The sequence below is a fragment of the Ornithorhynchus anatinus genome, chromosome 14 (assembly GCF_004115215.2).
Source record: "Ornithorhynchus anatinus isolate Pmale09 chromosome 14, mOrnAna1.pri.v4, whole genome shotgun sequence".
In the NCBI taxonomy this organism is placed as follows: domain Eukaryota; kingdom Metazoa; phylum Chordata; class Mammalia; order Monotremata; family Ornithorhynchidae; genus Ornithorhynchus; species Ornithorhynchus anatinus.
The window spans coordinates 16,291,697-16,305,637 of NC_041741.1; the positions used below are offsets into that span (position 1 = coordinate 16,291,697).

The window sequence follows — 13,941 nt, forward strand, 5'->3', positions numbered from 1 at the left end:
CGCGACCCAAAGAGAACACAACCCTCTAGACTGTAAACTCACTGTGGGCAGGGAACGTGTCTACAACTCTGTTGTATTGCACTCTTAAGCCTTTGTTTAGCACGGTGCTCTGCACACAGTAACCACTCACATCAATACCATGGATGATGATAAGTGCACTGCAGAAAGTAATGAGAAAAGGGATAGGAAACCAAATAGATAAGGTTATAGGCTTTTTGGGAGACTCAAAAAAAGTCTTGGGCAGTTGGACTGCATCAAGAGTCAAGTTAAAGATACCAGGCATTTGTAGCACCAAACCTCCTTTAGGGCGTGAGTCCTGCATCCTCTGTGGAATTTTCTGATCTATCAATCCATTAATCGATTGTATTTACTGAGCGTTTACTGTGTGCAGAGTTGGCAGACACGTTCCCTGCCCACAAAGAGCTTATATCAATCATTCATTCATTAAATCATATTTACTGGTATGCAGAGCATTGTACTAAGTGTTTGGGAAAGTACAACACTGCAACATAACAATGGACGGTTACATTCCCTCCCCACAATCAATCAACGGTACTTATTGAGCGCTTACCATCTGCAAAGCACCATACTAAGCGCTTGGGAGAGTACGATTACCACAGAATTAGCGTGCACGTTCCCTGCCCATTAAGAGCTTACATTCTAGAGGAGGAGACAGATATTAATATGAATAAGTACTTTATAATATACAATTTAAAGATATATACGTAAGTGTGGTAGGGTTGGGGGAGAGGCGAATATCAAATGTCCAGGGATTACAGACCCAAGTGCTTCTAATATAAAGCAGTCCATCCTCTTCTCCTATGTGCCATGCTTACTGACCTTGGTCTACCCCACTGAAGCAACGCTCATTACACTCCACTGCTGCTGTTCACGCTACGTAAGGACAGGGGTAACCATAGGATATTCATTCATTCAATTGCATTTATCGAGCGCTTACCGTGTACAGATCGGTGTACTACGCGCTTGGGAGAGAGTACAATAAACAGACACATTCGCTGCCCACAACAAGCTTTCAGTCTCAATGAGGAAACAGACATATAGGTAAATAATTAAATAAAGAAATAACTTACAAGTATGGACAGAAATGCTGTGGGGCTGGGAGGGGGAACGCATAAAGGGAGCAAGTCAGAATGAAGCGAGTCGGATACCCTACTAATGGCTCTGGCAAGCGGAAATGGAATAAGAATCAAAACTGCTTTAAGTCAGAGCAAAGCAATTCCAAAATTCGCGGTGTAGCCGGAGATAGCGGTAGAAGACCGACCAGCCTGGCTTTCAGAAACAGGGTGACTGATGGTCTCAGAGCAGAGGTCAAGCGGATGTACACCGATCAAAATCCTCGGTTGAAGGGAAAAGATGAGGGCCGACACTTTGAAAGCAAGCGAGCATCTCCTACCCCAGGCAAGGTTATATTCCTTCCTGTGCCAGTTTCGGCATTTGCATTAATGTCTTCCTCCGGCTCTCCTGGGTGCCTGTCCTGCCGTAGATTGATAGAACTGGAAATTTAGCTGTTGTATAGCTGTGTGACACACGGTATACTTTACAATCATTGCTGCATCCATCAGGTTCCCCAAAAGATACAGAAGATGGCCCTTGCCTCTTGCGAGGAGCAGTGGATGACTGAAAATGTTATTACACGCTGGAAGGATTTATTTAGGTGACTCTAGGCCAGTGTGAGGTACCCAGGATGCTTATGATAAATTACCGTTGGCTGATCCATTTATCCATTGTTTTTTTTTTAATATTCAGTCAATGTGATCACCTACAAATGGATCACCTGCTCTCTGCAGTGTGCTTTATCTGACCCCATCAGTTAGATCAGAACCTGCTTTCTCTTTATTTTTTTTTAAATGGCATTTTTAAGCACTTACTGGGCAAGGCACTGTACTATGTGCTGGGGTAGATTGAAGATAATCGCGTTGGACACAGTCCCTGTCCCACAGGGGGCTCATGGTCTCAATCCCCGTTTAACAGATGAGGTAACTGAGGCACAGGGAAGTCAAGCGACTTGCCCGAGTCCACGGCAAACAAGTGGCGGAGCCAGGATTAGAACCCAGGCCCGTGGTCTTTCTATTAGGCCACACTGCTTCCCCTGTTACCTTGGCAATGCCCTCCCCCTAACTTCCCATGGTTCTCCTCACCTCCATGACACAAGGGACTTGACCTAAACCAAGTAAATCTTCCCTAGTCTTGTGATGAAAATCACTTTTCAGGCTTTTACAGAATCTTTTGCTGCTGAATTGTTTTACTACTGTGAATAATTTATCTTCTCCTTCAACCTTCTCAGGCACACATTTGCTTAATAATGGAATAAGTAACCAATTTCACTGACTGTCAACCACAGATGAAGATATGGAGGTTTCCAAAGCTAACGGGAATGGGTGGTTGTGGGAAACTGTATTGCGGTAATCTGGACCTCAATTTGGTTGGCCAATTTAATAATAAAATAGTTAAATAATGTGGTATTTGTTAAACGCTTACTCCGCGCTAGGCACCGGGGTAGATACAAGGGAATCGGGTTAGACACGGTCTGTCCCACCTGGGGCTCACGGTCTTAATCCCCATTTTACAGATGACGGCACTGAGGCCCAGGGACGTCAAGTGATTTGCCCAAGGCTACACAACAGAAAACTAGCAGACCTGGGATTAGAACCCAGGTCCTTCTGATGCTCAGACCTGTGCTCTACTCACAAGGGCATATTGCACCCTATCCTCTGTCCCTTCTGCAACCTCACCTATGAACTTCATTCCGTTCTCCCCGAGTACTTGGACATTCGCCCTATCCCCGCCGCGCTTAAGCATTTATATCCTTATACTCTATTTTGTCTGTTGTGTCCCCTACCTATAACTTGAGGGCGGGGATCCTGTCTACAAACTCTACTGTACTCTCCCAAGCACTTAGTATATTGTTTAATAAGAGTCTAATAAATAGCACTGTTTTTTGCTTTTTTTTTATGGCATTTGTCACGCAGCACAGCCTAGGGGCAAAACTATGGGCTTGGGAGTCAAAGGACATGGGTTCTAATCCCAGCTCTGCCACTTGTCTGCTGGGTGACCTTGGGCAAGTCACTTCACTTCTCTGGGCATCAGTGACCTCATCTGTAAAATGGGGATTAAGACTGTGAGCCCCACGTGGGACAACCTGATTACCTTGTATCTACCCCAGCACTTAGAACAGTGCTTGGCACACAGTAAGCACTTAACAAATGCCATTATTATTATTATTATTATCATCAACTGTCTAGCACTGTTCTGGGGTAGATGCAAGTTAATTAGATGGGACACAGTCCCTCTCCCACATGGGGCTCACAGTCTAAGTAGGAGGGAGAACCGGTAAACCCATTTTACAACTGGGGAAACTGAGACCCTGAGAGACAAAGTGACTTGCCCAAGGTCACAGAGCAGACAAGTGGCAGAGCCAGGATTAGAACCCAGGTTCTTCTGACTCCTAGGCCGGTATTCTATCCATTAGGCTTCCCACTCTGCTTCCCCTCTGATTGATTGATATCATCTCTTAAACTGCTGCTATCCCATGGCCACCATTAATGGCAGCCCCCGGCTTCCCCCCGCTTCCTGCTCCCCCACCCCCACCCCGGACCTCACTATAACACACCCGGCCACCTTCTCCATCCGCCTGCCCCGAGCCAGCTGATGATGATAATGATGACGGTAACTGTTAAGCACTTAGTACGTGCCAGGCACTGTACTATGCACTGGGGTGGTTACAAGTAAATTGAATTGAACGCAGTCCCCGACCTACAGTCTCCACTCCCATTCTACAAATGAAGTAACTGAGGTACAGAGATGTAAAGTGTCTTGCCCAAGCTCACCCAGCAGACAAGTGATGGTAGTTTCTGGCTCTCCATTTTTTTTTTTATTACAGATGTGGTAACTGAGGTCCAGAGAAGTGAAATCACTTGCCTAAGGTCACACAACAGACAAGTGACGGAGCCAGGATTAGAACCCATGAACTTCTGACGCCTAGGCCTGCTCTCCTATCCACTATACCACGCTGCTTCAGTCATCACCATCTCCACCCCACTGCAGTCAGGCACTTGACAGAATCTCTCAAAAACTCTATGGTTCTCCCCAGAAGGGATGGGCAGACCTGCACTCTCCTTGCAGAGGGCAAATCACACCATTTATCCAATGGAGAAGTTTTCCAACTTCTAGCATTTTTGAGACTAAAACCATTTCCGAAACCCCATACTTCTAAGAGATGTGTCAGCCCGGCAGATGGATTAAGCATATTCCTAGAAGTGGTCGACATGAATCAAACGGACTGTGATATGAAGGGGGTCTCTCTTGGTGTTAAATTAGCCTCCCTCCCCTCTTGGCCGAACTTTACTGGCAGGGCCCGATGGCATAATGTCTGCTGACTGTGAGAGATGTCTACGGTATAATTTGGATTTAATTCCTGACCCCAAAGCTTCTCATGGTGTTTTATTCCTGCTCCAGTCAACATTATACAAAGTAGACCATAGACCACCGCTTTATAGGTGCTTCTATCTGCTGACATGCAAATCTCTACTTAGTATTTTAGGACAGAGGGAGGAACAGACACAGAATTCTTTTCCACTGATAAGGAAGTCTGCCATGCTGCTCTCCGAGGGCGTCCCCCCTTATTCTTTCCCAGTTTTCCAATGGCAACTGTCCTGAGATTCCCTGTTAGGCGGAAGGAGGGTCTCCATTTCCATCCAATTCCTCTCTCCCCGGAGCTGTCTCATGGAAACTTGATGCCACCGAAAATCCCTGGCTAAATTGGGTCACGCGAGTGCTCTGGTAATGATCCCGGCTCTGCCACTTGTCAGCTGTGTGACTATGGGCAAGTCACTTAACTTTTCTGTGCCTCAGTTACATCTGTAAAATGGGGATTAACTGTGAGCCTCACATGGGACAACCTGATGACCCTGTATCTCTCCCAGCGCTTAGAACAGTGCTCTGCACATAGTAAGCGCTTAACAAATACCAACATTAGAAGAGCAGCGTGGCTCATTGAGAAGCAGCTATGCTATGAGAAGCAGCGTGGCTCATTGGAAAGAGCACGGGCTTTGGAGTCAGAGATCATGAGTTCGAATCCCAGTTCTGCCACTTGTCAGCTGTGTGACTGTGGGCAAGTCACTTAACTTCTCTGTGCCTCAGTTCCCTCATCTGTAAAATGGGGATTAAGACTGTGAGCCCCACGTGGGACAACCTGATTCCCCTGTGTCTACCCCAGCGCTTAGAACAGTGCTCGGCACATAGTAAGTGCTTAACAAATACCAACATTATTATTATTATTAACATTATTATTATTGTTATAATAAATAATAACAACAGTAATAGAAGGGAAGGCTATAACATGTTCCAGAACGCTGGGGAGACACCTAAGAATTGCCCCATCCTGGGCCTTTTTTTTAATGGCATCTGTTAAAGCGCTTTCTATGTGCCAGGCACTGTATTAAGCAGCGTGGCTCAGTGGAAAGAGCACGGGCTTTGGAGTCAGAGGTCATGAGTTCGAATCCCAGTTCTGCCACTTGTCAGCTGTGTGACTGTGGGCAAGTCACTTAACTTCTCTGGGCCTCAGTTACCTCATCTGTAAAATGGGGATTAAGACTGTGAGCCCCACGTGGGACATCCTGATTCCCCTGTGTCTACCCCAGCGCTTAGAACAGTGCTCGGCACATAGTAAGCGCTTAACAAATACCAACATTATTATTATTATTATTATTAAGCGCTGGGGTGGATACAAGCTAATCGGGCTGGACACAGTCCCTCTCCCACATAGGGCTCTCAGTCTCCATTCCCACTCTAGAGATGAAGTAACTGAGGCACAAAGATGTAAAGTGACTTGCCCAAGGTCACAGAGTAGACAAGTGGTGGTAGTTTCTGGCTCTGGTAGGCTCAGCAGTTTGGGTCACCACAGGAAGGAGAGAACTTCTTTGCTCAACCTCTTTTCCCATTGCCTGAGAGTGGAGATGTTATTTACAAGAGCTCTGAACAGAGCCATCAATCAATCGTACTTATTGAGCACTTACTATGCACCAAGCACTGTACTAAGCGCTTGGGAGAGTATCATATAACAATAAACAGACACATTTTCTGCACCCAGTAAGCCACCTGAGTAGAAGGAAACCTCTAACCTGCTCCAAATCGCTGGGGAGACACCTAAAAGCTGTCCCCTCCTGGGATTTTTTTTATGATATTTGTTAGGTGCTTACTATGTGCCAGGCACTGTACTAAGTGCTGGGGTAGATACAAGTTAATCCGGTTGGACACAGTCCCTGTCCCCCACATGGGGCTCACAGTCTTATTCCCCATTTTACAGATGAGGAAACTGAGGCCTAGAGAACTGAAGTGACTTGCCCAAGGTCACCCAGCAGGCGAGGGTGGAGCTGGGATTAGAACTCGGGTCCTTCAGACTCCCAGGCCCATGCTGCTTCATCTCCTACCAAGGGAACTCTAGTCAAAGTGATTGCCCAGGTAGGATTTATGAACAGTTCCACTGCCCAAATTAATGTCAAACACGGCTCACCTGTGACCAAAGGCACCGGGGTTAATGAGCGGCTGTTGACAAGAGCCTCAACTGCTGAGGGAGGGAATGAAGGAAGAACACTAATTCTAACAAGAGGCTTAACTGCTGCTGAGTTAGCATCATCATTTAGAAAATGCGTAGAAATAAAAAGACCATTTTCCACCTACCCATCACGGAGACGTCATATTCCACCAGCAGCGTCGCTTCTTGCCCACACTGTTTGAGGAGACTCATGGCTTCCGCATGCGTGCTCTCAAGGAGACGGATTCCATCGACGCTCAACAGCCTGTCGCCGGCTTTGATGGTGCCCTCTCTTAAGTGGAAAGAAAAAATCACATGCATGAGCTGTTCCATCTCCTATAGATCAGCATTTTCAGTCTCCGTCCCAAAGCGACGTCCTGCCCCCCTTTCTGAGAGCAGTGACATTTGCATTTTGCTTCAAACACCCGCCTGGGACAGAAGAGGATCAAGAGGCTGGGTTGAATGGGAAATGGCTTTAATTGGAAATTTGGGGCTGGAATCCGATACCTAAAGTCAAGAGGTTAATAAGTACCGCTCTCTGGACCACCACAGAAAGAAGAGAGCCTTTTTGGCCAAGCTCTTTTTCTGTTGTCTGAGAGTTGTTATTTACAAGAGCTCAGAACGGAGCCACTGTCAACTTGCCTACGGCAAATAATAGTTAATGGGCTGAAACAACATTATCTTTCATCCGTTTTATCACCAATTTACCTCCAAGAGGGATGGTGAGTGAATGAAAACGCTGATACGGATGAGAACTATTCTATTTGTTTGGGGAAAATCTTAACCATCCGTCATTTAGCTTCACACCAAAAGTAAGGGGCGGGTAAATATTTTCCCCATTTTCATGCTGAAGGCACACATGTTCCGCACTTAGATCTGCGACCTCTGCGAATTTTATATCTGCCCCACACTCAACCCCCCAGCACTTACCTACACATCTATAATCTTTATTTAGATTAATGCCTGCCTCCCCCTCTAGACCATAAGCTCGTTGTGGGCAGAGAACATGTCTGCCAATTCTGTTGCATTCTCAAGAGCTCAGAACAGTGCTCTGCGCATAGCGCTTTATGTTTTGGAAGGTCCCAGAAGAAATTAATAACTGCTAAACCCCCAACCGGTTTGCCTCCAAGCACTGAAATTAAACTCGCCCTCTCTACAGGCAGAGTAGCTGAGATGCGAGAATTAGCAGCGTGCCTTAGTGGAAAGAGCATGGGCTTGGGAATCAGAGGATAGGGGTTCTAATCCCGGCTCCACCACTTGTCTGCTGTGTGACCTTGGGTAAGCCACTTAGCTTCTCTGTGCCTCAGTTACCTCATCTGTAAAATGGGGGTTATAACTGTGAGCCCCATGTGGGACAACCTGATTACCTTGTATCTCACCCAGTGCTTAGAACAGTGCTCAGCACATAGTAAGCGCTTAACAAATACCATAATAATAATAATAATAAACACCACCTGCAAAAGAAGATACTAAGAAGATACGAAACCCCATCTTTTGGGATGACTACACAGAGAAACCATAAGATGTCCAAAAATATCATCCCTTCTTCCATTCCTACCATTCTCTCTTCTTCCCTTTCCGAGTCACCGTACTGTTGATTAGAACTCCTGATTTCACAAAGGAGTTTGGGAATTGCTTTTCTCCCGAGGAATCAGGACAAGTCAAGTCAGAGACCAGAAATGAGAAAGAAAATAGAAAAGAACAACTTGCTTCTTTTTAAAAGCTGTCCCAACGGAAATACCTCTCATCCCGATTTGGCTTACAGCTTAACTTCTCTTAGCTCCTAGACTCTTAAAAGGGTGTAGAAGCATTTAAAAATCCGGGGTAACTAACTGTTAACCAGCACACCTTTCCTTTCATTCCTTCTATGGGACCTTATGGAGAGAAACTAGGTCTACGCTAAATGACTGAATGGATGAATCTGAAAACGCATCTGAAAGTCTGAGTGGGTCTGAGTCCCACTAAGGAATCCTCTGGTGTTTGTCTGGCCACACCACTTTTTCTAGGTCACGAGTTCGGAAAGGTCGGCATGACGGCTGTGGCGGATCTCATTTCGGAAACTCAAATACGAAGCAGCATGGCGCAGCAGATAGAGCAGGGGCCTGGGAGTCAGAAGGTCGTGGGCTCTAATCCTGGCTCCGCCACTTGTCTGCTGCGTGACCTTGGCCAAGTCACTTCATTTCTCTGGGCCTCAGTTACCTCATCTGTAAAATGTAGACTGTGAGCCGCATGTGGGACAGGGACTGTGTCCAACCTGATCTGCTCGTATCCAGCCCAGCACTTAATACAGTTCCTGGCACACAGTAAGCGCTTAATAAATACCACAATTACTATTGACAGTACATGAGCTCGGTTCAGACACAGCAAGCCTCCAAGATGTCCCGCTTCTACAAGAATCTCTTATGATTCGAAGCCTAATTTAGACATCTCAAAATATTGGCTTTGTAAGAACACCACATGCACTCGTAACTATCTCGTTTATCAAATTTCCTGCCAAAACAGCCCACCCTCCTTTTCCGTCTCCACTCGGAGAGCCTTTGGAAAAAAGATCAATTTCACCTGTCAGCCGGCCCTCCAGGTCGAACGCACGTGATTACAATAGGACGGGATTTATTTCTGTCATCGTGGGCTCCTCCTAGGAAAGAAAAAAAAACCAAAAACGATTAAGCCTCAGAGCTCTCACTGAGGCTGCTTCAAAAATGCAGTTCCAAAATGTGACCTGAAATGCCGGTTTCATTGATCAGCAGTGCCGAAGGTTGGGGCAAATCACTACGTTCTTCAAGTCTGCTTACTTGGGGAATAAGGAGATTTCTAGAGTTCATTATTTATTCATCCCTGACAAGCAGTCGTTGTGCAAGTCATCACAAACTTTCAACTAAAGGAGAAATAGGCTGCATCTCAGAGGGATCAGATTGCAGACAAGCGGAACTTGAATGAAAATAGAAAATTCAACTCAGAGCACTGGTCATTTCTGCATTTTCAGGGCATTAGCTAGTTCTGTGACAGGACAGGAAAGGAGTAAATTTTAGGTAGCTTGAAATCTGATATTGGTAGACTTGGGCAATTTCTTGGAAATAACCAATACCTCCAGCTCATCTCTCATGCTGTCATAAGCTCGTTGTGGGCAGGGAACATGGCTCCCATCTCAGTTGTATTGTACTCTCCCAAATGCTTAGTATAATGCTCTGCACAACTTTAGGGTGCAATAAATATCACTGATTAATTAATTTCTTGCTCAAGCACTCTCTCCAACCCAGGTCGGCCTCCCCATTCGTATCTTCGTTCATTCAATTATATTTACTGAGCACTTACTGTGTGCAAAGCACTGTTCTAAGCGCTTAGGAGAGTACAATACAACAAGGCTCTCTCCACCTTCACAGTCCTTCTAAAAGTCTTATCTCCTCCAGGAGGTTTTCCCTGATTCTTCGCTTGTCCTGCCAATTATTGATTTCAGTCCAACTAATCAACAGCTACATTAAGGTGTTTGATTCCTTAATTTAAGTGAAGAGTCTCACTTTTAACTTCTTTTTTATTGCTGTTGGAGAATTAATTTTCAAAAGCTCTTTACAAATCAAATACATGAAAGAACCCTAAAATTCCTCATCAAGTGGAATTACTCACGCTACGATAAATCGTAAGCCCAAATTTCTTCCTTAAATCAGAGTTCCGGAACGTTTGGTAATAATTCTTCTCCCTTACTGACTCCAGTGCCTACTGTCCTCACTAACTATCCCAGACCTTTAAATTCCCTGCTGACATCTTCCATGCCCCATCTACCCATTCCTCATCCCTGATGAGTTTGCGAACTACTTGGAAAAAATCTGAGCTGTTTTAGGCATGCCCTCCCCTCACCCCCTGAAAAGACTCATCGTTTTTGGCCTGTTAGAATAATATCAAGGCATTTGTTATGCGCTAAATATGTGTCAAGCACTGGGATGTATACATATTAATCTGGCCAAATAAATGGGAGGGAGAATAGGTATCAAATTCACATTTTACAGATGTCGAAACTGAGGCCCAGAGAGGTTAAGTGGCTTGCCCCAGGTCACACAGCAGACAACTGGCATAGTGGGGATTAGAACCTAGTTCTTTTGACTCCCAGGCCTATGCTCCTTCTCTAATCAATCATATTTATTGAGCGTCTACTTGTTCAGGGCACTGTACTAAGTGCTTTGGAGAGTATAATATAATAGAGTTGGCAGACATGTTCCCTGCCCACAATAAGCTTGCAAACTAGAGGACAGCTTCTAACTAGATGTACAGTCTCTGATGAGTTAAAGATTAAGCAGGTTGGAAAATAATTAAATGTTTGTCACCTACACTACTTTGCTATCTTCTCTACCCTTAAATGGGGAGGTTTCCATTTTGTAAAATGAACGATGGGCATCATTTTCCATTTATAGCTCACTCTCAAAGGGATGGCTAATTTATATTGTATTTTCTCAAGGGCTTACTACAGTGCTCTGCACACAGCAAGCGCTCGATAAATACGATTGACTAATTCTCTGGGATTGGGGAAGAGTCCCGGACATCTCAGCAGTGTGGCCTAGTGGAAAGGGCATGGCCCTGGGAGTCAGAAGACTTGGGTTCTCAACCCAACTCTGCCACTTGTCTACTGTGTGACCCTGGGCTGTGACTTCACTTCTCTGTGTCTCTGTGACCTCATCTGTAAAATGGCAATTAAATCCTCCTCCCTCCGGCTTACATGAGCCCCAAGAGGGACACGGACTGTGCCCAACCTGATTAAGCTGGATTTACCCCAGTGCTTAGAACAATGCTTGGAACCTAGTAGCAACTGTGGTATTTGTCAAGCGTTTACTATGTGCCAGGCACTGAACTAAGCGCTGGGGTAGATACAAGTAAATCCATTTGGACACAGTTCCTGCCCGATGTGGGACTCACGGTCTCAATCTCCATTTTACAGATGAGGTAACTGAGGCACAGAGAAGTGAAGTGACTTGCGCAAGGTCAAACAGCAGACAAGTGGTGGAATTGGGAGCGCTTAGCTCGTTATGGGCAGGAAATGTGTCTGTTTATTGGTGTCTTGTACTCTCCCAAGCTCTTAGTACAGTGCTCTGTACCCAGTCAGTGCTCAATAAATATCACTGAATGAAGGAATGAACAAATACCAGGATAATAAAGTACCACAATCTCAAGGAGCAGGGTTTATTTGACTCAAGACTCTTGGGTCACAAAGATCTCCTGAAAAATCTAGAGAATTGAGTTTCAGTAACCAGAGAATTGAGTTTCAGTAACTCTGGCTGCATTGTATTGATCTCAGTGTAAATCACTGGCATGATCAGAAGAGGGGCCTTCAACACAACAAATAATTCACCAGCAGAGCATTTTCTTGCATCTCAGTGAAGGAGGGAGCTGGCCTGGAAATAAATTCCTCCTCCTTCTTGGAAACAGTCCAGAAGAAAAAGAGACAACAGTGGGAGAAATCAGTAGCCCTGAGTGGCCCGGATCCAATATGGCTCAGTGGAAAGAGCATGGGCTTTGGAGTCAGAGGTCATGGGTTCAAATCCCGGCTCTGCCACTTGTCTAGCTGTGTGACTGTGGGCAAGTCACTTAACTTCTCTGTGCCTCAGTTCCCTCATCTGTAAAATGGGGATTAAGACTGTGAGCCCCACGTGGGACAACCTGATTCCCCTGTGTCTACCCCAGCGCTTAGAACAGTGCTCTGCACATAGTAAGCGCTTAACAAATACCAACATCATTATTATTATTATTATCAGTGGCATTTATTGAATGCTTACGGTGTGCACAGCACAGTACTAAGCACTTGGGAGAGTACAATACAACACATTCCCTGCCCACAATGCCCACACTGAGAAGCAGCGTGGCTTAGTGGAAAGAGCACAGGCTTGGGAGTCAGAGGTCGTGGGTTCTAATCCTGGCTCTGCCACTTGTCCGTTGTGTGACTTTGGGCAAGTCACTGAACTTCTCTGTGCCTAGGTTACCTAGTCTGTAAAATGGAGACCACATGGGACAACCTGATTACTGTGTATTTACCCCAGCACTTAGAACAGTGCTCAGCACGTAGTAAGTACTTAACAAATACCATTATCACAATGAAAGCTGAATTGACTGTTTAAAACCTGCTTGACAGCCTTCTCTTCAGTCATTCATTCATTCAGTCACATTTATAGAGCACTTACCTGTTCAAAGCGCTGTATTAAGCACTTGGGAGACTACAACGTAACAATCAGTGAGCTCCACCTCTCTGGGATTTCTCTCCCTAATTAATTTCACTCTTCTGGGTTCCCAATAATGGTAGAAAGTTAGACCGGGAGATTTAGGTTTGTAGAAATTGGGTTGTTTAATGGGGTTTCATCAAGGAACATTTAAAGGCTGGGAGCTGTAACTTTTAACACAAATGGCGGTATTCTTGATGGATGTGATTTCTATATCGTTAAAACTCTGACGATAGTTTTTGACAGTGTAAAGCATAGTGATTCATGTTTGTTGTCTCCATTAGAAATTCATTTTAGTGCGACAAGCTATGTGAATCCCAAAATATGTTCAGCGAAATGGAAACCAGGCCCCTAAGCCAAAGTCAGGACCCTAAATCACGCACCAAAGAAAACCAGTTAAATGAATGCTCGCCAAATGCACTATATTTTCCTGAGAGGCAGCAAAACTAGAGTGACTGGAATAAGCCATTCTCTTAGTTGAGAAGCAGACTAAATTGTTGCACTCAACTCTGGTCATTAAACCTGTATTGATTGGGTCAGTGGTATATTAATCTGCTCATTATGGGCAGGGCACGTGCCTACTAATTCTCTTGCATTGTACTCTCCCAAGTGTTTAGTACAGTGCTCTGCACATAGTAAGCACTCAATAAATATCTTTAATTGATTGGTGTACCAGACTAGGTTACGCCTGACCTAATCAAATTTGGTGAGGAAAGCTCACTCAGTTTGTAATTTGGCAAGCAAAATTCCTTGCTGGGTGACCTGGGGCAAGTCACTTAACTTCTCTGTGCCTCAGTCTCCTCAACTGTAAAATGGGGATTAAATGCCTGTTTCCCCTCCTTAGAGTGAGAGCTCCATGTGGACAGGGACTATGTCCACACTGATTAAACTGTATCTACTCCAGGGCTTAGAATAGTGCTTGACATATAATAAGCACTTAACTACTACAATAATAATAATAACTATAATCAATGGTATTTATTGAGTGCTTATTATGTGCAGAGCATTATACTAAGTGCTGGGGAGAGTACGATACAACAGAATTAGCAGACATATTCCCTACGAGCTGACAGCCAATATACCAGTGATAATAATAATAATAATCAAACAAGCAGAATGTTTGGTAGTCTGGGAATACCAACACTGGTCTATCAGTAATAATAATAATGCTAATAATAATAATAATAAAAA

At 44.8% G+C, this 13,941-nt stretch overlaps 1 protein-coding gene across 9 annotated transcripts in view; it reads right to left on the reverse strand.

Moving 5' to 3' along the window:
* Positions 1-13,941, reverse strand: part of GRIP1 (glutamate receptor interacting protein 1) — a 295,062-nt gene that overhangs the window by 46,111 nt on the left and 235,010 nt on the right. For all 9 annotated transcript variants that reach the window (XM_029078767.2, XM_039914128.1, XM_039914131.1 and 6 more), the window contains exons 6-7: positions 9,113-9,188; positions 6,700-6,845 (exon numbers count right to left, since the gene is read on the reverse strand). In XM_029078767.2, the coding sequence (XP_028934600.1) occupies positions 6,700-6,845; positions 9,113-9,188 (222 nt within the window). The remainder of the gene's footprint in view (positions 1-6,699; positions 6,846-9,112; positions 9,189-13,941) is intronic.